Source organism: Python bivittatus, unplaced genomic scaffold, assembly GCF_059951505.1.
Source record: "Python bivittatus isolate LINGU-HERP-01145 unplaced genomic scaffold, Pbiv_v1 ctg000410_np1212, whole genome shotgun sequence".
Lineage (NCBI taxonomy): Eukaryota > Metazoa > Chordata > Lepidosauria > Squamata > Pythonidae > Python > Python bivittatus.
This window is the reverse complement of record NW_028277067.1, coordinates 12,497,738-12,519,887: the sequence shown is the minus strand read 5'-3', so window position 1 is coordinate 12,519,887 and position 22,150 is coordinate 12,497,738. Positions and strand designations below refer to the sequence as shown.

Here is a 22,150-nt window from a genome sequence, read left to right as displayed (position 1 = left end):
AAAGGATCCACATTCCTGCCATATTTCTTTTTTTATATAGTAATTTTATTAAAAATTACAACTGCAACAATAAAAAGTAATGCAAACTAAAAAGAAAGGAAAAGAATGAAAAGAAAAAATAGAAGGTACAGAGAAGAAAAAAATAGAAAAATAGAAAAGAAAGAAAAAATAAGAATACAGCAAAGAAAAGGAAAAGAAATATATAAAGAAATGACTTCCCCCTTCATCACAACAAATATAAACAATTTTAGTAACTTATCAAAGAACACTGGGTTCGCATACTTCCTTTTCTAATCACTTTCAGAAATTGCTTGTTAACTGCTTTTCAGCTATTAGGAACCTCTGGATCGACTAGTTTTATAGCACCACATGAGTTTCCTTCAATCCTTAGCGAAAGACTTTTTAAATACAAGTTTAAGGACTTAATTTTTTTTTTTGAACAAACATCAAAAGAGTGATTAAAACTTTGATTTTAGAAAGTTACATATGCACTAAGGGTCCAGATAAATTTGAAATAAGATTTTGGAATTAACTATAAAGAATCTTTCCTGTGGGAAAATGCTTTTGTTTTGATTTTTTAAAAAAATAGTAAGATAAGACTTTAAAAATTAGACACTAGAAGGAACAAAATATTATAATTAAAGGAGAAGAATACTTCAATTTGGCTTACAAATACAGAATGAAGCAAAATATTTTAACAACGTTGAAGGATATTTGTGAACAATGGATCCAAAAGTTACTTTTAAAAAGTCTGCCATTATAGATAGCTTGTGTTTAAAAGATGTTATGGAAGAGGAACAAGTTTTACCTGACAAGTTTGAAATTGATTTGAAAGTGGATTTAAAAATGACAGGTACAAGAATGACATGGAAAAAATGTTACACTGGATATACAAAAGAAAGCTGATGTCTCAATAATTAAAAGGGATATACAAATAATAAACCAAGAGAGTGACCTGGATAATTTTCCTATATTGGATTTACAAAAGAGTCTTGTTAAAGCGTTGAAGAATTTTGTGAGAAGGGACAAAGAAAAAATGAAAAAAAATCAAGTGCTAGGACATTATTTCAAGGGACTAAAGATCAAGATTATTAGAAGCAAAAGGAAGGAATATAAAGTTGGTTTGTTTGATCAAGGTTAAAATACCTAAGTTGTTATCTCTGGTAAGCCTTAATGGACTTTTGTTGACCTCAGAACTAAAACGATGAGGCTTTATAGATTTGTTTATACATAAGAGATGGGATATGAGAAGGAGAGATCATTTCTTGTATTTTAAGAGAAGGCGATAAGTCACGTTCCTGCCATATTCCAAACCCACCATCAATCCTTTAGAATTAACTAAGGGAACCCCAATTTCATAACTGCAAGAAGACAACAAATCTTTAACAAACAAACAAAGAGGCAGGAAAGAAACTCAAAATCAGAATGAATGAAGCCAGTCATGTTGTAGCTTCTATGGGCTGATGTTGGTCTTAAAGGTGCCATCAGGCTCTTTGTTGCTTTGGTGTAACAGAGTAAAACAAGTCTACCCTTCCTGAAGATATTTCATTTGGTTATCTAACCATTAGACCACTGTGGATTGTAACCGTTAGCCTGCACTATCTTCCACAGAGCATTACAACCCTGCTCAGATAAGTTCTCCATTCACACATTTACATACTTTTCACCTGAAAGTCCACCCGTGTACAGTCATTGGGATCTGCAGTCAAAAGACAAGAATACATGGCACCCGTCCGTGTGTTATTATCCAACTTGTTAGACACATCACGGGGAGCTCCAGCAAGCAGCCTGAAGAGGGGAGAAACATTATTTTGGATTACAGGAGGTAGAAGACAGATTCTTCGTAACAGAGAGAAAGCAATAAATCTTTCCATTCTGTACATTCATTGTTTCCATTCTGATACCCAAAGTAGTTTGATAGAGCCAGTGATTTCCATAAATAAAACTTCTTGAGAATAGATACCGATAATGAGAAAATCACAACAGTGATGTTCCTGGTCACCACAAGTGGTGGTCACAGGGCTTTATAGTGAGCAAGTATACATCAGGGGAAAAAAATGCTGGAATTAATTTTCAGTGGCTGAGAACCCCTCTGGAACAAGACAAGAGTCCTTCCTGGGATGTGCAAAATGCCTTTCTCATGTCACTGAGCAGGCCCAACTAGCTGAAACATGCCTAGTATTTATGGGAAAAAATCAACTCAGAAAATGTAACTTCCAGGCAAGGATGAAAATCTTTGGAAATAAAACACCACTTAGAGCCAAAGACACCTTCTCCCTCTTGCCCCACTTATATCCTGATAGCTCTTCCTCTCTACATTTGCTTCAAAAAAACATATTTAATCCCTCCTGATCTTAGATAAAGCTCCAAGTGGCTCACATTAAAGAAAAAAAATCCTAATGTATAATTAAAAACATACCATCTCCAAAACAATCTATACCACTCAAGGCCTCTCCCCAAGATCTTAATAGCTATTATGAGATAGAGTAAGCAAGCGTGAAGCTAGACCTGGGCTATAAGGAGTATTTGCAAAATCACAATATTTTATTCGTTCTGAAAGCTCACTGGGAACTCACACAAACTGACCTTGTTCACAAATAGCACTCATCCATATTCTGCTTCGTTTCTGACTATACAGTGTGAATCCACTTATGATGACTTAGCTTTATATAGAACCAAGTCACTACAGCTTACTCCACAAGCCATAATTTAAAAATATCTATATAGCACAATGTGTAAACCCAATCGTTACTGGCTTCATTAATTTGGAATTAAGTAGTACCTGCCTATAGTTCCACCTTGAACTTGACAGGAGTTTGGATCTTTCTAGCATGGTTCTCTGCTTCAAGGAACTCTAAAACCCAGCCACCAGATTTTAGTCAAAATGTGTTAGAAGATCAGTTAATCTCCTGTTCCCACCATCATGGCTAAGTAGTCTGTAATAAGAGGAGAGTAGACATGACCTCAACTGTGTAAATCTGCATGTAAAACCCTTCCTAACCACACATAACATTGGGCACTGGCATTTGAGTTTCCAAAACATAAACCCTTCTAACTTAACATTTAACCTGATAATACACTTGATCAGACATACCCGAACCAGCTAGACCAGCTTTCTCCAACTTAGTGCCTTCCAACTGCACTGGGACTTCAACTTCCACAAATCCTAACTGGCATGCTAACTGTGAAATTCTGAAGATTAAAATCCCAACACATTTGAAGGGCTGCCAGCAGAGAAAAGTTTGTTTCTATATGTGGTTTCTTCTATTTTAGCAAAATACGAGTTTTATCTGAGTACAAAAGCAGCTGGAATACATGTTCCCTTGCTTTCCAGAAAACACAGCTGTATTTTTTCAACACTGTGGGCAAAGTTTCTATGTTAGAGACAAGTAAAAATATGCCAAAACATTTAACCATGACAGGTGACAGAGTGTAAAAAAAGCATCAAGAGCAAAAGTCAGGGAAGTGTGTGTATATATTCAAGAAAGGAAGGGATGGAGCAGAAGGAAGTGTGGTAGAAAAACACAAGGAGAATGTAATTATTAAAAACATCATAAAAACCCCCCCCCCCCAATCCAAAACAAAGAGATCTTCAAGTCAAACTCTGAAAAGTAAAAAAATCATATATACTAAATTCTCCAAAGCTTTACAGGGACAAAATAACAACAGCCATGAATGAGCAATGGTATTGAGAGACTTGGAGAAACCCAGAGTTTTGCAGAAAAGTAGATCTGTGCATGTTCACTGTGTGTGTGTGTGCGCGTGTTGGCCAAGTAATACTTTGCCTTGCCATGTCTCCTTTCTATTCTTCATTTGGTCTTTCTTATAGGCCAGTTTGGTCTCTTCAGTATTCAGTTAGCCTTCATGGTGTACTAGTTTCAATGCATCTTCTTCACTGTCTTTCAGATATTCTCCTAATGCCCTTTTTTCGTCAACTGTCTGGTGTACTTGGTGTCTTCAACTGTCTGGTGTACATTCCATGCCCACGTATGCTCCATGGTAAGCAGAGTCTGTTAATGTTGGTGCATGGATGAAGGGCATGATTCATTGTCATTATTTTTCTGTTCTTCCAATCCAGGGCTTCTAGTTCTGCTTGAGTCCAGTCCCCTATTCCAGCTGTGTATCTAATGACTGGAATGCCCAGGTGTTAATTGCCTTGATGGTATTTCCTCCACTGAGTTTGGACTTTAAGGTCTTCTTCACTCTCATGTGGTATTCACTCCTAACCTTCTTGACTTCAACGTGCTTGATGTTGTCAGCTTGAAGGACGCCCAGGTATTTGTAGTGATCTTCTTTGTCCAGACTCTTGATGTTATTTCCATAGGGCATCTTGATTCCTTCAATTTTCACTATTTTTCCCTTTTTGATGGTAAGGGTGGCACATTTGTCCAGTCTGAACTCCATTGTAGTATCTTGGCTGTATATTCCGACAGTGTTGAGCAGCAATTCCATTTCAGATGGTGTTCTCAATACAGCTTCAGATCGTCCAAGCAAAGGAGGTGGGATAGCCTGGCAGATGTTTTTTATGTTTGATAGCTGTGGCCTGACTTGGTCAGTATTGTTGACAGATGAGTTAAACCAACGACAAACAATAGTGGTGATAGTGAGTCTCCTTGAAAGATTCCTCTCTTGATGTTAACCTCTCCCAGTCTATCACCACTGACCAGCAACTATGTCTTCCATTGTGCCACTGATCTTTGCACAAAGCTTCTGATGTTTTTACTGACTCCTGTTATTTATAGGCACTTGATTATCCAATCATGTGGCAGGGAGTCTATTGCTTCTTGTAATCAATCCAAGCTACATTCAAGTTGGTCTCCCTTCTCTTACAGTTTTCCAAAATCATCTTGTCAGTTAGGAGCTGATTTTTTGTTTTTCTGCTCTTTGGGCAGTTTCCTTTCTGCTCAGGTGCAAAGATCTTGTTTTCAACTAGATGCTGTTGGACTGCATCAGCTACCACACCAATTAGCAATTTGAAAGTTGTTGGTAAGCAGGCAATTGGCCTGTAGGTGCCTGGTGCTGCCCCTTTTGTTGGATCTTATCAGTTAGGTTTTGCCAGATGTTAACCAATCTTCAATTTCACCTCCTTGCAGTATGTTGTTAAACTTCTTAGCAATGAGTTGGTGCAGACCAGTCTGATGTTTCAACCAAAAACCATGTGGTTCATTTTCACCTGGTGCTGACCAATTCTTGATCTTCCTTGCCCTTTTCTCCACCATTTCTGCTGTTATTACAAGTTCTTTCATTTCAGCTTCCTTTTTATTCTTATCTACCTCCTTCATCCAAGCTGCATTCTTGTTGTATTTCTTTGGGTTGTGCCATAGCTGCGCCCAGAACTTCACTGTTTTTTCTTTGTCAGGTATTGACTGATTCATTTCAGTCTCTCCATTGATGGATTGGTTGAAACGTTTCTGATTCAACTGAAATTGGAGATTCTGCATATAGTGTGCAATGGCTGTTATTTGCTGCTTTATTATTTCCAGTGCTTCTTTGATCTTCCTTGTTTCTAGGTGATATTTCTTGATCAGGTATTCTTTGGTCTTCTTGTTCTTCAGCTTCTTTTCTTTCATCTGTTCTAGCTTGCTTGCATCTGATCTTAGCATGCTGATCTTATTTTCTAACCTGATCTTCCATTTTGGTGGTGCACTGTTTGGCTTTTTTTCTTGTTTGTTGATTTTGCATCCAAGGTATTCAATGGTAACTGCAACTGTGCTGTACATCAGTTGGTTTGTTTCTTGCAGTGAGATGATGCTTATATTTGATATTACAGTATTGACATCTTTTAATAGTTTTGCTAGCTGTTTCTTTGTAACAAGCTTCAATGCAGGCAACCTTATTCTGTTATTTTTGTGCTGTTCTAGATGCTCATTCTTTGTTACAATTCCTTTTTTTTTTAGTTAGAGGGCTTCATTCTTTCTGAGGAGAAGGCAGAGGAGAGGGTGCCTGGTTAGGGAATGAAAATGATTCAGTAGTTATATGGGCTTCCTCTACTGCCAGCTCCCCCTGGTTTGCCTCTACAGTCTGAGCTACTTCTGGGAAGGCTTTGGTTTCTTTGCCCTGGGTAGACCGTTGCAGTTCTTCCAATTCTATTCCTGTGAATACTTTATTTTGTATTATAAATCGATGTTGATCTTCTAGCCTCTGTTTGGTTATTTCTGATTCTGGATGTTGTTCTTTCCAGAACTGGTGCATTCTTTTCAGATATCCTCTTCTCACTGGACTTGATTTGTAATAGCAGATCATTATTTCTTTGTTTTCATTCTTTGTATATTTGTGATGGGTAAACAACTTTTCTTCCAGTAGTCCTGCAGCTGCTGTCCCTGGTTGCTCAGCCAACAGTCCTGAGTCCTGTAGCCCACTTGTCACCAGATGTCCAGGGAGTTGAAGTCCACACATCTTAAAGTTGTCAAGATTGAGAAACAGTGACCTAGTTAATACAGCTGCACTGAAGTGCAGATGTTCTAGAAAGTGATTTTCTCATAGCAAGAATCTTTCTGGTAGAAAGCATGGTTGAGTTCCTTGGACAGGAGCAAGAATATCTGGGTCACATGTCACATTTGGAGGGGTTTATGGCTCTGAAGTGAGAAGAACATCACACATATGGGTAAGAGGGAGGAGAGTCTGGCAATTGAAATGCCTTTTTTTAGGGTTTATCTTTCACTTGTTTTTCACTGCAGAATACTCAGCAACTGTGCTGCTGCTTTTCAGCCATCCCAGCCAGAAGGGGGTCACAAAAAGAGGAACTCAGGTTGTCCAGCCCTCACTTAAATGGTTAACCTGCCTCTGCAGAGTCACAACTTTTTGCTCTGTCTTGTAATGCAAGAACAAAGGCACCTTACCTTATACAGAATCAGGCCATTCATCTGATGGTGTATGCTAGCCTGGGTTAACAACAGCACAAAGCCAGAAAAACTGGATTACAAATGACAGCTAGCTGCATTAAGCCAATGCACATTACAGATTACAGCCCAGTGCAATGGATAAGCCAGTTGTTGACTGCTGTCAAAGGTTTTAGGCAAAGATCTTTCCCAGACTGATGTTTGGTGATGCCTATAGGATTGAACCCAAGCATGTGCTTTTCCACAGAGATCCATCTTGGCACCAGATGAAGAAAATCCCACAATCATTCCCTATCTCAGCAATAAAAATGCAATCGGAATTAAATAACAATGAGCTACTCTTTCATAAAATGCAAAATCAGCTGCCTGGGGTGATTGCTTCATTCCTCCTAAGGAGATACGATCCTGCAAACTCTTCTACAGCACTGGAACACCTCTTGGAGCAGAAAGGACTTCACGGAAACCACTCAAACAATTAGTGCCTAGATTATTGCAAGGGCTCATTGTGGAGGTCTGCCGGCTGCAAGATCAAAGGATGGACCATAATGAGAACTGAAACTACTTAAGGACTAGGAACTAAAATACCGATAGAAAGAGGAGGGCGGGGCAAGGATTTAATTGTTCCAGTTCAAAGATGGGTCTGCTGCTTGATTCACCAGATTAAAGAGTAGATGTAGCATTCTCGTTGTCAAGAAATAGGAAGCTCCTCAGCACATGCTCTAGGAAGGAAAGATAAAATATACATGGGACTCGGAAGCCATTAAGCTAGGTCTCTTGATTAAACCAGATCACCATGAGTGTGAAGATAACAATCTCCATGATTCATGAATGAGGATGCTCCACGAGCATCCTAGCTTTGTTCCAGGGGCAGGATGACTTTGGTGGAAAATATTTCACTTCCTGGGAAAAAAACCTGAGTCACGGGAGGAAGCTTGCTTTGGGGATGCCTGCAAAGTTGCTGGGTGCAGTTCAACTTCCCTTCTCAACAATAGACACAGAAAGGAAGAGTGAGCAGCCATTAATTCATCCTGCTCTGATTAATCCAGTAGCTATGGGTGAATAAAATTGACCATTTACAAAGATTAACTTGCTCTGCTGCCGCCAAGCGCTTAGCAATTTTGTCTGTTACATCCTGCCCAAATGTATGTGGATGCCTAAGGGAGGGGGGGTACAGTTACATCAGATATTTGGACATGATGAATAATCACCAGGGCAAAAGAATGGCAACACTTACCATGAGCTATATATGCAACGATATTGAAGTAGAGTAGTAGCATTAATATTTATCATATGGGTCCACAAATGGTGCTAAAATCAATTCTTTGTTAAAGAAGCCCCAGTTTCACATACTGTGAATTCATAGATTCATAACTTGCACAAAGCCATAAATCAAGATCTACAAACTACAATGGTTGGTTGCATACTGTACATTACGCCAAGCCAAAAATAATCAAACCTTATTATGGCTAAATGCAATGTGTGAACTAAGTCTAAGTCAGCTTCACTGGAAGGGCAGAGGAGAGGGAGGGTGGGAATGGAAATGGTTTCCTTCCATGTTTTGCTTCCCATATTTAACATTATAGAAACATAAGCAAAATTGCCCGACTTGCCCCCAAAGCAAATGTTTTAGGTTGTTTGGTGGTTTCCCATATTTAACATTATAGAAACATAAGCAAAATGGGCCCAACTTGCCCCCAAAGCAAATATTTTAGATTGTTTGGTGGTGGGATGGAGTATTTTAAAATGAGAATGGGAGGCCTTCTACTCTTATTCCCACTTCCCATTTAAAAAAAAAAGACTGTAATTGTAACACTTTTCTACTGAATACTGGCAGCGCATTTTTGAAGTGTGGGAGATGGAGGGGAGTCATACAATATCTAAACAATACATCTGGGCAAATACAGTCAGGTCCAGAAATATTGGGACATCGACACAATTCTAACATCTTTGGCTCTATACACCACCACAATGGATTTGGAATGAAACAAACACAATGTGCATTAACTGCAGACTGTCAGCTTTAATTTGAGGGTATGTACATCCAACTCAGGTGAACGGTGTAGGAATTACAACAGTTTGCATATGTGCCTCCCACTTGTGAAGGGACCAAAAGTAATGGGACAATTGGCTTCTCAGCTGTTCCATGGCCAGGTGTGTGATATCCCCTCAGTACCCCAATTACAATGTGCAGATAAAAGGCCCAGAGTTCATTTCAAGTGTGCTATTTGCATTTGGAATCTGTTGCTGTCAACTCTCAAGATGAGATCCAAAGAGCTATCACTATCAGTGAAGCAAGCCATCATTAGGCTGAAGAAACAAAACAAACCCATCAGAGAGATAGCAAGAACATTAGGCGTGGCCAAAGCAACTGTTTGGAACATTCTCAAAAAGAAGGAATGCACCGGTGAGCTCAGCAACACCAAAAGACCCGGGAGACAACAGAAAACAACTGTGGTGGATGACCGAAGAATTCGTTCCCTGGTGAAGAAAACACCCTTCACAATAGTTGGCCAGATCAAGAACACTCTCCAGTAGGTAGGTGTATGTGTGCCAAAGTCAACAATCAAAAGAAGACTTCACCAGAGTGAATACAGAGGGTTCACCACAAGATGTAAACCATTGGTGAGCCTCAAAAACAGGAAGGCCAGATTAGAGTTTGCCAAACGACATCTAAAAAAGCCTTCACAGTTCTGGAACAACATCCTATGGACAGATGAGACCAAGATCAACTTGTACCAGAGTGATGGGAAGAGAAGAGTATGGAGAAGGAAAGGAACTGCTCATGATCCTAAGCATACCACCTCATCAGTGAAGCATGGTGGTGGTAGTGTCATGGCATGGGCATGTATGGCTGCCAATGGAACTGGTTCTCCTGTATTTATTGATGATGTGACTGCTGACAAAAGCAGCAGGATGAATTCTGCAGTGTTTCGGGCAATATTATCTGCTCACATTCAGCCAAATGCTGCAGAACTCATTGGACGGCGCTTCACAGTACAGATGGACAATGACCCAAAGCATACTGCAAAAGCAACCAAAGAGTGTTTGAAGGGACGGAAGTGGAATGTTATGCAATGGCCAAGTCAATCACCTGACCTGAATCCCATTGAGCATGCATTTCACTTGCTGAAGACAAAACTGAAGGGAAAATGCCCCAAGAACAAGCAGGAACTGAAGACAGTTGCAGTAGAGGCCTGGCAGAGCATCACCAGGGATGAAACCCAGCGTCTGGTGATGTCTATGCGTTCCAGACTTCAGGCTGTGATTGACTGCAACGGATTTGCAACCAAGTATTAAAAAGGGAAAGTTTGATGTATGATTATTATTCTGTCCCATTACTTTTGGTCCCTTAACAAGTGGGAGGCACATATGCAAACTGTTGTAATTCCTACACCGTTCACCTGAGTTGGATATACATACCCTCAAATTAAAGCTGACAGTCTGCAGTTAACGCACATTGTGTTTGTTTCATTCCAAATCCATTGTGGTGGTGTATAGAGCCAAACATGTTAGAATTGTGTCGATGCCCAATATTTCTGGACCTGACTGTATTTTACATCCAAGGGCACATACAGCAACTCTATATACACACTCTTCCCCTCTCTAAGTGCACAAAATGAAGATTGTGTGTCCTGGGAAGCCCTTCCCTAGATTGTTCTGTAGCTTGATGGGAGTACACTGATGCTGGAAGAGAGCACATGGAAATGTCTTCTTCTCATGGGACAATTATGCCTTAGCACTCTGCCAGGTAATTGTTGGGTTGGTTGCTGAGTCTGGCCTTGCTGGAGAGAAAGGCAGACTAGGAGAGTCAGCCACGTGCAACCTCTTCTCCAGCACAACTGCAGCAGATTGATGGTGCAGGGGTAGGAAAATTGTGATGGTGGTGTTGTACTGAGGCTTGCAAGAGAGCACACGATGTCCCCAGCTAATTTAAAATGTGCATTAGGATTAACTATATCTGAGAATATCAATGAACCAATGAGCTAGAGATCTTATTTTAATGGACTATTTGCCAGAAGTCTGTAAAGACAAAGAATTCAGTTGAGAGAAAGAATAAACCCAGAATTTAAGCTAATGCATTGTACTACATCAAGCAAGTATTGCCGAAAAGCAGGGAAGCATATTTCATTCTGGGACCTCTCAAACCTGGTTTTAGTGAGCTACCCAATCTTGTCTCTAGATGAGGCCAGAACTGGATAGACTCTACATTTCTAAATATATCTGATAGCCCAGCCTTCTGCTCACAATCAATCTAGCAGATGACAAGGCTCAAGGAAATTCAACTGCTATGACAAGGAAGTCATTGGATAAAACACAATAGCTCTGAGTGAGGGCCAGCATGAATAGGACTAACCCTCTAAATGGTAAAAGAGGAAAGAGGGGGAAAAGTTTGAATGACAGAAACAGAGTGTTGTTTGTTTGTTTGTTTTTAACCTCCATTGTATCTTCATTCTGTGCCCTTGAGAGGTTTCGTTTTGAAAAAAAGGCTTTTGTGTTAGCCAAGTACAACAAAACAACAGGAGGAACAAAAGGGAGGTTGAGAAAGAACAATCACTGCATTCGATGTCACCTTAATCCTTGCAAGACAAGTATGATGGTAGCCCCCATGGCCTTCTCTAAAGGAAAATTCTCCAACAAAGGATCCTCCACATATATTGGGATTGCAACTACCAGAATTCCCAGTAAGTGTCTTCTGGAGTGGTTCTCACCAGTATCAACACAACTCCCCTTCCTTTCAAAATCTCTTCTCTCATATGCAGATAATGAGAAAGTGATCTGCATCTCTCTTCTGGAGCAGAAGGAATGAGCAGCCTCTCTGCTATCAAAAATACCCCTCCCCAAACAGTGGCCAATTGGAAACGTTGTCCACACACATCGTGATTATAGCACCAAGTGGTGATGGAGGAGGAGGAGCTGCCTTCAAGAACAGAAGTGTCCACATTTCCCTTCACTAGAGTCATCAGGCCATCTCACAGGCTACACAAAGCAGACAGGGCCTGCCAGTAAGTATATAAGGAGAGGTGGCAGATGTGACCAGCAGCAGTGCTACAACTTTGAATACTCCCTCCAGCTCTTCCCTCTTTGGAAGTTGGAGGTCTGGACATCCTGAACTAGCCTGCTGCTCGGTCTGGCCAGCATCTGTACGCATGTAGAGAATGCCATTTGGCCCTCTACCTCAGACAGCAAAATCTCCTAGATGGTCCTGACCAAAAAGCTTCTATCTCCCACAGAAGGATAAGGTGGGCTTCAGAAGGCACTTCCTGCCCCCACTCTCCATCAAACTGAAATAATAATTCTGACAGATGTGATTATAGTTATTCAGGAAATATATCTTCTCTTTTTATTCACAAGTTACTTATTAGGAGGTGGAAGGATTTCTGCTCTCATACCCTTCTAATTTATTTTATTTGGTATAATTACATCCCATTTTTTCAGGGCTGGCATCAGCCTAAGGAAAGCTGGCCTTGAAAACAGTTAATTCAAAAGACAGAGCTTCTGAGTTCCAGATCCCCCCCCCATTTTTTTTACCTGCCATACCATAGGAGCTTCATGCTGTTGGCATCACATTTCAAAACTGCTTGACCCATGAACTGAGCAATTGAAATACAGACCACTGATGTGCAAACAATGTTCACACACTGAATAAGAAACATTTCAGTATGTCTCTGAACATGTGGAGTTTTTGCATGTGTATGCACTATCTGGATAATAACAATAATAATTTATTAAACTTGTATGCTGCCATCTGAAGTCTGGCCACAAATTTTAAAAAAAATCCCATTTGGATTAGAAATTATTCTCTAAACACCGGTATGACTGGCTAGTGACTGTAGTGCAGATAGCCCAAACAAAAAATTCTATCTTTTAGAGGGCTAATAATTAAACAACTAAAATGTCATTAAAATTAACAAGAAATTTAAAGTTCAGGAAAAGTACTAAAACAATAAATATACATTTATTTAAATATAAACCTATCTAAGAAGAAAGCTTATTCCATTGGAGGAAAAGACCACCATGCAGGTAAAGATTGTAGGGCTGTCTTGCCTCCTGAAAGAGATTCAAAACTTGGATTGCTACCAAGAAGCTCCTCCTCATCCCAACCAGATGCATTATCATGGATTGCTAAGTGTCACTCAGTGTCCTTATTGTGCTGCAGCCTCTTCTCTGCCTATTTCCCAGAATAGGGGATGTTGTTATTGCAAAAGATAATACAGCTGAAGAATCCTGCCCTATAACAGGGCACTTGTAGTCCTTTGTTGCTTCCTGATGTTAGAGGATGCAAATTCCAGCACACATGATCCACCACACTGAATGCCTGAGCTTGTCAAAGATCTCCAATTTATTGCTCTTGTTTAAACGTATCTCACCTGGGAAATAGCCAACATTTATGATCCTGAAAGAAGTGCAGAGAGAAAGGAGTACAGAATCCAGATACAGCAGTGGCACTGATGGGGAATTGAGAGGTAGGAGAGGCCAAGAAAGTCCTATTCCAACTCCCCATAGCTCCTGGGGTCACCTAGTGGAGAATGATACAAATAAATGACTTTTAAGTCCTATTTTATCTGCTCATCCTACATGGGATAGAGATTGGAAAATCAGATTTGAACTGGGATAGATATGGGTTCAAACCCAGCTCAGCCATTAATCTCATTGAAGGCTCCAGAGTCAGTCTTGCTCAACCTCAACCTAACTCACAGAATTGCTTTGATGACCCCCCCCCCAAAAAGTGTGGCACTTGGAACTCCTTGGGAAAAAAATGGACATAAAATATTTTAATAAGAAGAAACATTGACAGAAACAAGACTCCTTATTTTCCTAATTTAGGGGAGATTTTATTTCATTATTAACAATCATGCAGAAGCATCAAAATGTACAGTAGGTCTGTAAGCTTTCCCTAACTCAGTCCTGGGCAGACAAGTGAGTTAATGACCGTCCCCATCTACGCTAAATGGAAATGATCCAACATGAGTGGAGAGCCCCGAATTGGGGAAGGTTGAAGCATAATTCCCCTGAGCATCTCCTTCCCAGCATGAGGGGAGGCCCATAAAGAGTACCCTCAGAGAAACCAAGTGTAAACCCAGCAAAGGAGCTTCATCAAGAAGGACCTCCAGGTGCCAAATTCTGAACAGATGTCGTTCCTCATTATCCCATTCCCTCTGAGGCTGGCCTGCCTCCTGCTGAGTAGGAATCTGCTTGGACATTAGAATGCCTTTTCCTCCAGACTAAAAAGGGGAGGAAGAAACTTGGAAACTAAACGGCCAATCTGAATGGCGTGTGCAGAGCAGGAAACTGGGAAAAGCCAGACAACCATGCTTCTTAACCCTGCACATCAATAATTAAAAAAAAAAAAAAAAACAGAAATCATAGCATGGTGGCTTAGTTCATCCACCTGCTAGAAAATCAACAAGACAAAACAAAACAGAACAAAAAAATCACTTCCAAAGGATGTGGAGCAAGGACCATCCCATTCTGCTACCTCTCTATAAAGAAGAGAACATGGTTTTGTCTACTTCCATCTAAAAGTGAGATGTCAATGTTGCTCTCCCTCTTCCTTTTCACGAAAGAAGCTGATTTTCCAAAGTTCAACCTGATGCAGAAATTGGTTGAAAAGTTCTAACAGAATCTGACACTCTGTTCTCATTGGTTCACATGAAGTTCACATGCTCAGGTGAACACAGATGTGGCTTAGAACATAAGAACAGCAGCAGGAAAATTCCCAAGCACTAGCTTTTCTCTGTTTCAAAGACTACACTTTTATTTAACTCTTCTGTTGTATTCAGGATGGGATAATCCATAAAAGGGTTTTTTGGTGTGTGTGTGTGTGTGTGTAAGGACATACAAATCACAGTTGGCTATACACTAAGTTAGAAGCAAGGAACTTCCACAATAAAAGGAATATGTGGGCAAACATTTGTCAGCCTTTAGCATATGTAGTCACTGGCTAAAGTTCCTTTCTCAGCTTTTTCAAAGAAGCTGCATGTTATGTATGGCACAATATTTCATTTTTAAATTATTACCTTGTTTTCCTCTTTCTTATACTTGAAAACTGCAGTATACTAGCCATAATAAATAGGGATTTGTCTGTTGACCCTATTCACTTATAAAACACAGATTGGGTTTGTTTATTTTAGAATCATAGAATGTAAGGGCTGGAACATTAGAGATCACCAAGGAATTTGGGGGGCCTTGCACTCTTAACTGATTTGATTTTCCAACAGATGTTTGCGTTTACCTCTATTATTTATCTTCTCCCTGAAATTTCTGCAAGCTGGTCCAGAGGCATTATTCAAATTATTCCCAGCTAGAGGAATATCTTTGTGGTGGATGTTAAATCAACCACTCCCGACAATCTACCCCACGCACTCAGCCGTCTTTTTACTTCCGGTTTACTTCTGGCATGAACAGAAATGGAAGGGGGAAAAGCATTTAAGATGTTTAAGAAAAGTTGTAGTAAGATCGAAGACACTCTAAAAACTACACACTTCTTTATCAGTAAATAAAACAGGATCCATCATTTCAGGATTGGTCATTAGGGTTACGTAAACTTTTTTGTATTCCCACCTTTTGAAACTGTATGGTTAAAAGCTATCTAAAAGTTAACTTTTTGAGGCTATTCAGGTTACCAATAGAAGAGAATATGTGTAGCTCAGGGTTGAACTGTGGAGTCCTTGGGGTTCTCTGAGCTTGGTTGTTTTCTTGAAGATGTTTCATTACCCATCTAGGTAACATCTTCAGGTCTTCAGAGTAACAAAATGTCTGCAAGAAAACAATCAAGCTCAGCAAATCCCAAGGACTCCACTATTCAGGTTTGGTTTCCAAAGAAACAAGAGAGGTAGAGGGGTTAACTTAAGAATACACTATGACAGCTACACCTAACGTTGTGCCCTCTGGATGCGTTGGGGCTGCAAACATACACTGGGGAATAATTAATCCTATTCCCCTGCCCCGCTGTCCTGGCTTGAAGACTCCACTTTCCATTCCCACGCTAATTTTATCCTTTTTCAGAGTTGCAAAAGATTGCCTGTCATAACTTCTAGCAAGCTGGACCTTTTCTAAATCAGAACCCACAACATGGCCTTTGCATAAGCTACGTTTTGAAGCTCTTAAGAGCTGCTGGCAATTAAGAAAGCTTTCAAACACCTGAACATGATAAATAAAAGTATTTTGCTATACATCTTAGTTATTTTGCAAGCTATGTAATGGCTCAGTTCATCTGCTCGCTAATTAAGATGATTTTGCTAAATCCAAACTTCAGGTTTCAGGTTAGGTTGACTAGAAGGAAAGCTTCAGAGTGGCCAGTTCTTCAGAATACCCGCCCCCAACTAAGTTTTTTTTAAAAAATACAGGCATTCACATTCATAAAATTCAAAAGAGTTTCTAGTCCAGTGTTGTCCAAACTTGGCCACTTTAAGATGAGTGGACTTCAACTCCCAGAATTCCCCAGCCAGCATGTTGAAGTCCACTCATCTTAAAGTGGTCAAGTTTGGACAACACTGTTCTAGTCCATACCAGCTTTGGAGTAGAAAATATTAGTTATCACTTCCTTTTTTTCTAAAACTTCTGCTAAAATTAACTGTTCTGGGATCCTGGCATCAGGACGCTGGCTTCATTCCATAAGAAGCTATTTTCCGCAGCAACTCATGCCTGTGTAATTTTTATTTTTCTACTCCATCAGGACCACTCAAAGTTCAGGGCAAGGAGCAATACCCAGTGAAACAAAAAGAGAAGTGGAGTAAATCTCAGGCTTAGAAAAGTAGAAACTGACCCAAAAACTAAGCTTCCATGTCTCTTCAGTAACAAGAAGACATTCCAAACTGCACAGCCATTATATATGTTGTGATGGCTCCAAATACCTCCACCACTATTATCACGATTGTGTGCTGGAGAAAATCACACGTTGCACAAAGAAATGGCTAGGGAAATGCAATTCTCACTTCTCCTAAGTAGGGCTATCATCTAATATTTAACAGCTGGTAGCACTGAAAGATTTTGACATTGAGTATCTCAGCTTAAGTACCCTAGAAATAGTCAACAAATCATAGCTTAAATCACTGCCTGACTTTGTAGCACCTTACTAAGAAACATGAGTTTAGACCCAACAGCCAACTCTTTGCCATTTTTGTTGACCTTAAAGCAGCACTGTGTGAGAGATGGATAAAATATGTTATTATTGACAAAGAAATAGTAGCTTGAGCATGCTAAGAGTGCAGCTGCGTGAGAGATAAGGAAGTAGTATTAAGTGTTATGGTTATCAAATAGTGGCAGATGGAGAGGAAGTTGTCTCCTTGTGTGGGACAATGTAAATGCACATTAATTTGGAGCAATCTTTATCAGTATAATGCAATTAGCTGAAACCTTGAGCAATTACCATAGATGAGGTGGGAGGGACCAGGGAGAAATCCTAGAGTGGCCGGAAAGACTGTACACCCAGAGTACCTTAGCCAATGGGGAAAGGGGGAAGGACTTGCGATCGGGAATGTGTATAATTAGGCCGGAGTGTGTATGGGGGTGTGGCTTCTTATTTGCAACGAAGCCCACCAGCCTTTGCAAACGCTTCCAATAAACTTTACTTCTGACTAACCCAGAGAGATTTGTGCTGCTTGTTTCACACAACTGGATTCTGTGTCATGCAACTTACTATAGTCTAAACCTAGCAGCACCTCAACTGATAAATGCCTTCTACCTCCTCCTTTGTAAGTTACATGAGGGTTTTCTTTGTGGGTTTGATGCAATTATGCAGGTCATCTCTCCAAATTTATTTTAACATTCAGGGCATCAGCCAAAGTTAGCAGCTAACTCTGCTTAATATTTATATTAATTCCCTTACCCAGTAGTTAAAATCTATAGATTTTTTGTTCCCAAACTGGGAACAGATATCCCCTACTTATGTTGTATGCAGATGACACTAGAGACAGCAAAGCCCTTAATAGTTAATTACCAAAACACCCAAGGAATTTTTTTCTAACAAATTTAAACACTTTTGATGGCCCATTAATGGACACCAGGTAGAACAATTTAAAATATTCAAGTTCATCGGGGTTATATTCCAAGCCAACAGAAGAAGGGGCACTTATGCTGCTTATGTTTGCAGTTTGGCCCAAAGAACTACTTCACCAATTTTATGGTATCATTTTTCACAAAGTAATAGGCATTTGCCTTTCGCTATAAATTCTCTGTTGCAGGTGACCAGGTAAGCCAGTGTTGTCCAAACCTGGCCACTTTAAGATGAGTGGACTTCAACTCCCAGAATTCCCTAGCCAGCCATGTTGGCTAGGGAATTCTGGGAGTTGAAGTCCACTCATCTTAAAGTGGCCAAGTTTGGACAACACTGAGGTAAGCAATGAGTTTTTTAAAAAAAAAATGGAACATCTATTCAGCTCTTTTAGAACAGGGTTTAGAAAATACTGTTCTTAACTTGTTCCAACTCTGGTAATCACATTTTGCAAGTTCAGATAAAAAAGGAAAATCACTGTTGTTGGAAGATGTCTTCGTATATTGAAAGACGCTGAACAGCAAATAGAAAATGGACAGTGTGAGAAGAGAATGTAAACGCCAGAAGTTCAAGCACATCTCAGGTTATAATGGTCAAGTGCCAAAGTACACAAGTGCAGTTCTCCAGGGGGCTCAACACTAAAGCCATTTATATCTGGATACTTATTTTAAGTAAGACACATGCTCCATGCAAGCCTTATTCCAAATGTAGCAAGTATCATAAACCAAACAACCAGGAAGGACTTAAAGCTCAGGAGCAGAAAACATACTTTGCACGTACACGATTCTAGATTTTAGGCCCGCCATCTCCAAACAGGGCTGGAGATCCTGGACAGCTGCTATAAATGTTTTGTTTAAAAAAAAGAAAATGACTTGACATCATTTCATTGTAACATAAAGGCTATTACAAGATCTGTTTTTCAAAATGATTATTTTGCTGACATTTGTTTGATGCTTTGTCATGCATTGTTAAACTGAATTAGTTTCAAATAGGAGACTGTAATTTCATGTTTACTGTGAGCTGCTCCAGACACATTCCAAAGAAGAAAAATGTCATATAAGTAAGCTAACCTAAACAACATTGTCCCAAATATTTGACTGTGCAAGATGAGTGGGGATTTAGGGAGAAGAAGATTTGTAAGATTTGTAAGGACTAAACCCAAGCCTTTGGAGGGAGATTAACCAGTTTGTGTCCTAAACTTTTTCTTGGATTCCAGATGCAAACCTTTTTCTAGGACATTCTGAACTGCTGAGTACTACAAATTTGCAACCCCAAATAATTATGTAAGTGAATACTGAGGCTACAGTTCTAGGCATATGCATTATGAATTACAGAAGCAGGTAGCATGGTCCTAGGCATAGCCTTTGGCTCCCTGCCTCTCCTGGCTTTCAATTTATGAATAGATTCTTTTAATCATAAATAAAGAAATGGGAAGCTGGCATCTAGCATCAGCTTGATTTCCAAAAGTGCCTCTGGAGATGCTAAGAAGGAGATACGAACAATTTTAATGTTCCAGCCCATAAGTTATAACATAATGTATAGTTATCAGGTGAGTGATAAAACAATAAATATTCATTAAGAGACAAAATTTAACATTATAGACAATCAGGTAAGCAGCCACTAAAAGAAATAGGAAAAAAAAATTTAAGAGCAAGATCATATTTATTTAATGGAGTTACAGAGGAAGTGTTGCTAAGTTCAGCTGTGGCTTGAACAAGACCTGTCAATCGCCATAGAACAGTGGTTTCTTCAGTAAGAATTTAATTTTACTGGAATCCAGCCAGAATATTTTCCTTTTCAGAAGCAGTTCTAGGTATTTAATAAGTACAACAGAGGGTTGAACTGTGGAGTCCTTGGTGCTTTCTGAACTTGGTTGTTTGTTTGCAGACGTTTCGTTACCCAACTAGGTACTCTGATGTTTATCTAGTTGGGTAATGAAACTTCTGCAATCAAACCACCAAGCTCAGAGAGCACCAAGGACTCCACACTGCAGGAAACAGTGAGAGATACCCTCTAACAGCCCTCCAGCAGCAGCAAACTCATTGGGCATGCAAGATTTTTAGGAAGTGACTGTCACATAGAGCCACTAACCATTTATTGCACTAATCTTGTTAGTGCTAATGCATTTATTGCATTCATCTTGTTAGTGCTGATTAGAAGGCAGGTACTACATTTCAAACATTGCACTGTCAACCTGGCTTTTTATTATTTTATGAACTTAAAACAGTTGCTAACAACAAAGTTGCCCTTGGTATGTGAACCTGAAATCAGCTTTTGCAGGGTTATTGAAGATCCTATGCTTCAAAATCTGTGGAGCTATCAAAATATTCCCAGAAGCAAAAAAAAAAAAAATCTAGTAAATATCCATAGATACATATAAGCCCTCTCAGAACTGTGAACCAATAAGGATGTTTCATTGGAAATATATTTCATTTGCTCTGATAAACAAAGCTGGGGTAAACAGAAATCTGAAAGGGATTTTACTCCATCCCAGTACTTAAAGGCTCCAACTATTATGCTTCTTTTAATAGGTTGGAGGCTATTTTGAGAGTCCCAAATAGTTCTTCTGAATTTATTTTGAAAAAACTGAGATTATATTATGAGGAGATCCCATAACTTGGCTTCATAAAGAAAAGAGGGACTAACTTCATTTTGAGGGTAACAATGTCTACCAGCAATATGCCGCTATTTCAGTAATCCATTGAGTCTTAATTTGGGGGGCATGGTGACAGGATAATCAAATTTCTGTTGCTTCTCAGCCTTTTGGCTAAGATCAAGTATAAAAAATGCTTCTGGACCCCATATGAGCATTCTTACAGAATGAAAATGACAAATGTAGCAGTCTAGAGCTTTTGTTTTTGGGAGAAAAAGACAGTGGTAAACTGAGGTGACAGCATGTTAAAGGTGGCATGGAGAAACACCACCAGTTTGTCTTCTGGTAGGTGGGTACTTTTTGACTGGCTGCTCCCATTATGGGAGCCATTTTGAGAACAATCCCTTTGTGGCAGCCATTTGATGAGAACCCATGCTTATGAGCAACATGTACTCAAAATTTCAAGTCTGCTCATCCTGTCCCAGAAGATAACTCTACTTAACTCCACAACCACAACCCTGTGATGTTGACTAGTCTAAGGGAAAGCAACCAGCCCAAAACCGCTCAAGTGAGCTTCCATATGCAAAGCTAAACTTGTATTTAAGTCTGCTCAACCCTAGTCAGCTACAGTATACTAGTTCCTAGAGGTGAAACCTGGAATAGCTAGCCTTATGAACTACTCCCACTTAAGACGTCATGAATAAATCAAAGCCATGTTCCCACCTGCCTCTAACTACGTTCTGGCAAATCTTTTCTTCTGCCATATCCCCCTGATGTAGCCTTCATCTCATTCCCAGCCCATGAGTGAGGCAGGCTTAAGTTGTCCTAGTGTACTGGTATTAATGTTTTCCCCTTCACAATAATACTCTCCAAAGACAGCCTCAAGTTTTATGAAATCTGTTAGACTTTGTCACTTTGACGGGAAGTCAGATAACTGACAGTGATTGGCAACAGGTGCAATTTAGCGGAAGGCAATGGAAGTTGCTAATTTCATGCTGACTCAAAGGTGAAGAATACTACAACTAGGTGGTTGGGAAAGGCTGATAGTATTTATAAATGTATAAAAAAGCCAGGCCTGGGTTCTGATCTGAGATACCTTTCAGCAATATACTCAAATTTGGCCCTCTGATCATGTCTAATCTCAATGATGGAGTTGCACAAACCACTGTGGGGAGGAGATTGCAACACTCCACAACGTATAAAGGTAATGCTACATCGCTGGCATTGTAAAAAATTAATGCAGCAGCATGGTACAGGGAACAAAGAGGAAGGGAAAATCTGGCCAGATATTAGTTATGAGATGTACAGGGCACTGGAGACCAAAGAGTTACAGAAAAAATACAAGAACCCAATGAAATCTGGCTCCTTGGGTCAACATCCCAAGGACATTATAGACATACACACACACATATATGTAGAGAGAGAGAGAATAAATATTCACTTTCAAGCTAATCACTTGACTAAGTGGCTACAAAATCATACCATCCAACATTTCAGAGATGCATAGGATGTGCTTATAATACTACATTCAGCAACCAAGGATAATTTTGTGAGTTCCATGCTCTCTAGTGCCTCTGCTGCTAAGTACCTCCATAGGATTTTATCATTCCTTGCTGAGCGTAGCATCCGTTCACTCTAAAAAACCCATCCTGTCGGGTTTAAAAGCCAAAAGTGGAGGTTCCTTTCTTTAAAGATACAGTCCAAAAAAGCAAATAGGTGACCCAA

The 22,150-nt window shown here is 39.8% G+C and overlaps 1 protein-coding gene across 3 annotated transcripts in view; it reads right to left on the bottom strand.

Annotated features, from left to right (window-relative positions):
• ITGA3 (integrin subunit alpha 3) overlaps positions 1–22,150 on the bottom strand; it is a 76,044-nt gene that overhangs the window by 38,438 nt on the left and 15,456 nt on the right. For 2 of the 3 annotated variants that reach the window (XM_088143500.1, XM_007422515.3), the window contains exon 2: positions 1,661–1,788. The exons of the other annotated variant lie outside the window; for it this stretch is intronic. In XM_088143500.1, coding sequence (XP_087999626.1) covers positions 1,661–1,788 — 128 coding nt within the window. The remainder of the gene's footprint in view (positions 1–1,660; positions 1,789–22,150) is intronic. 3 annotated transcript variants of the gene reach the window in all.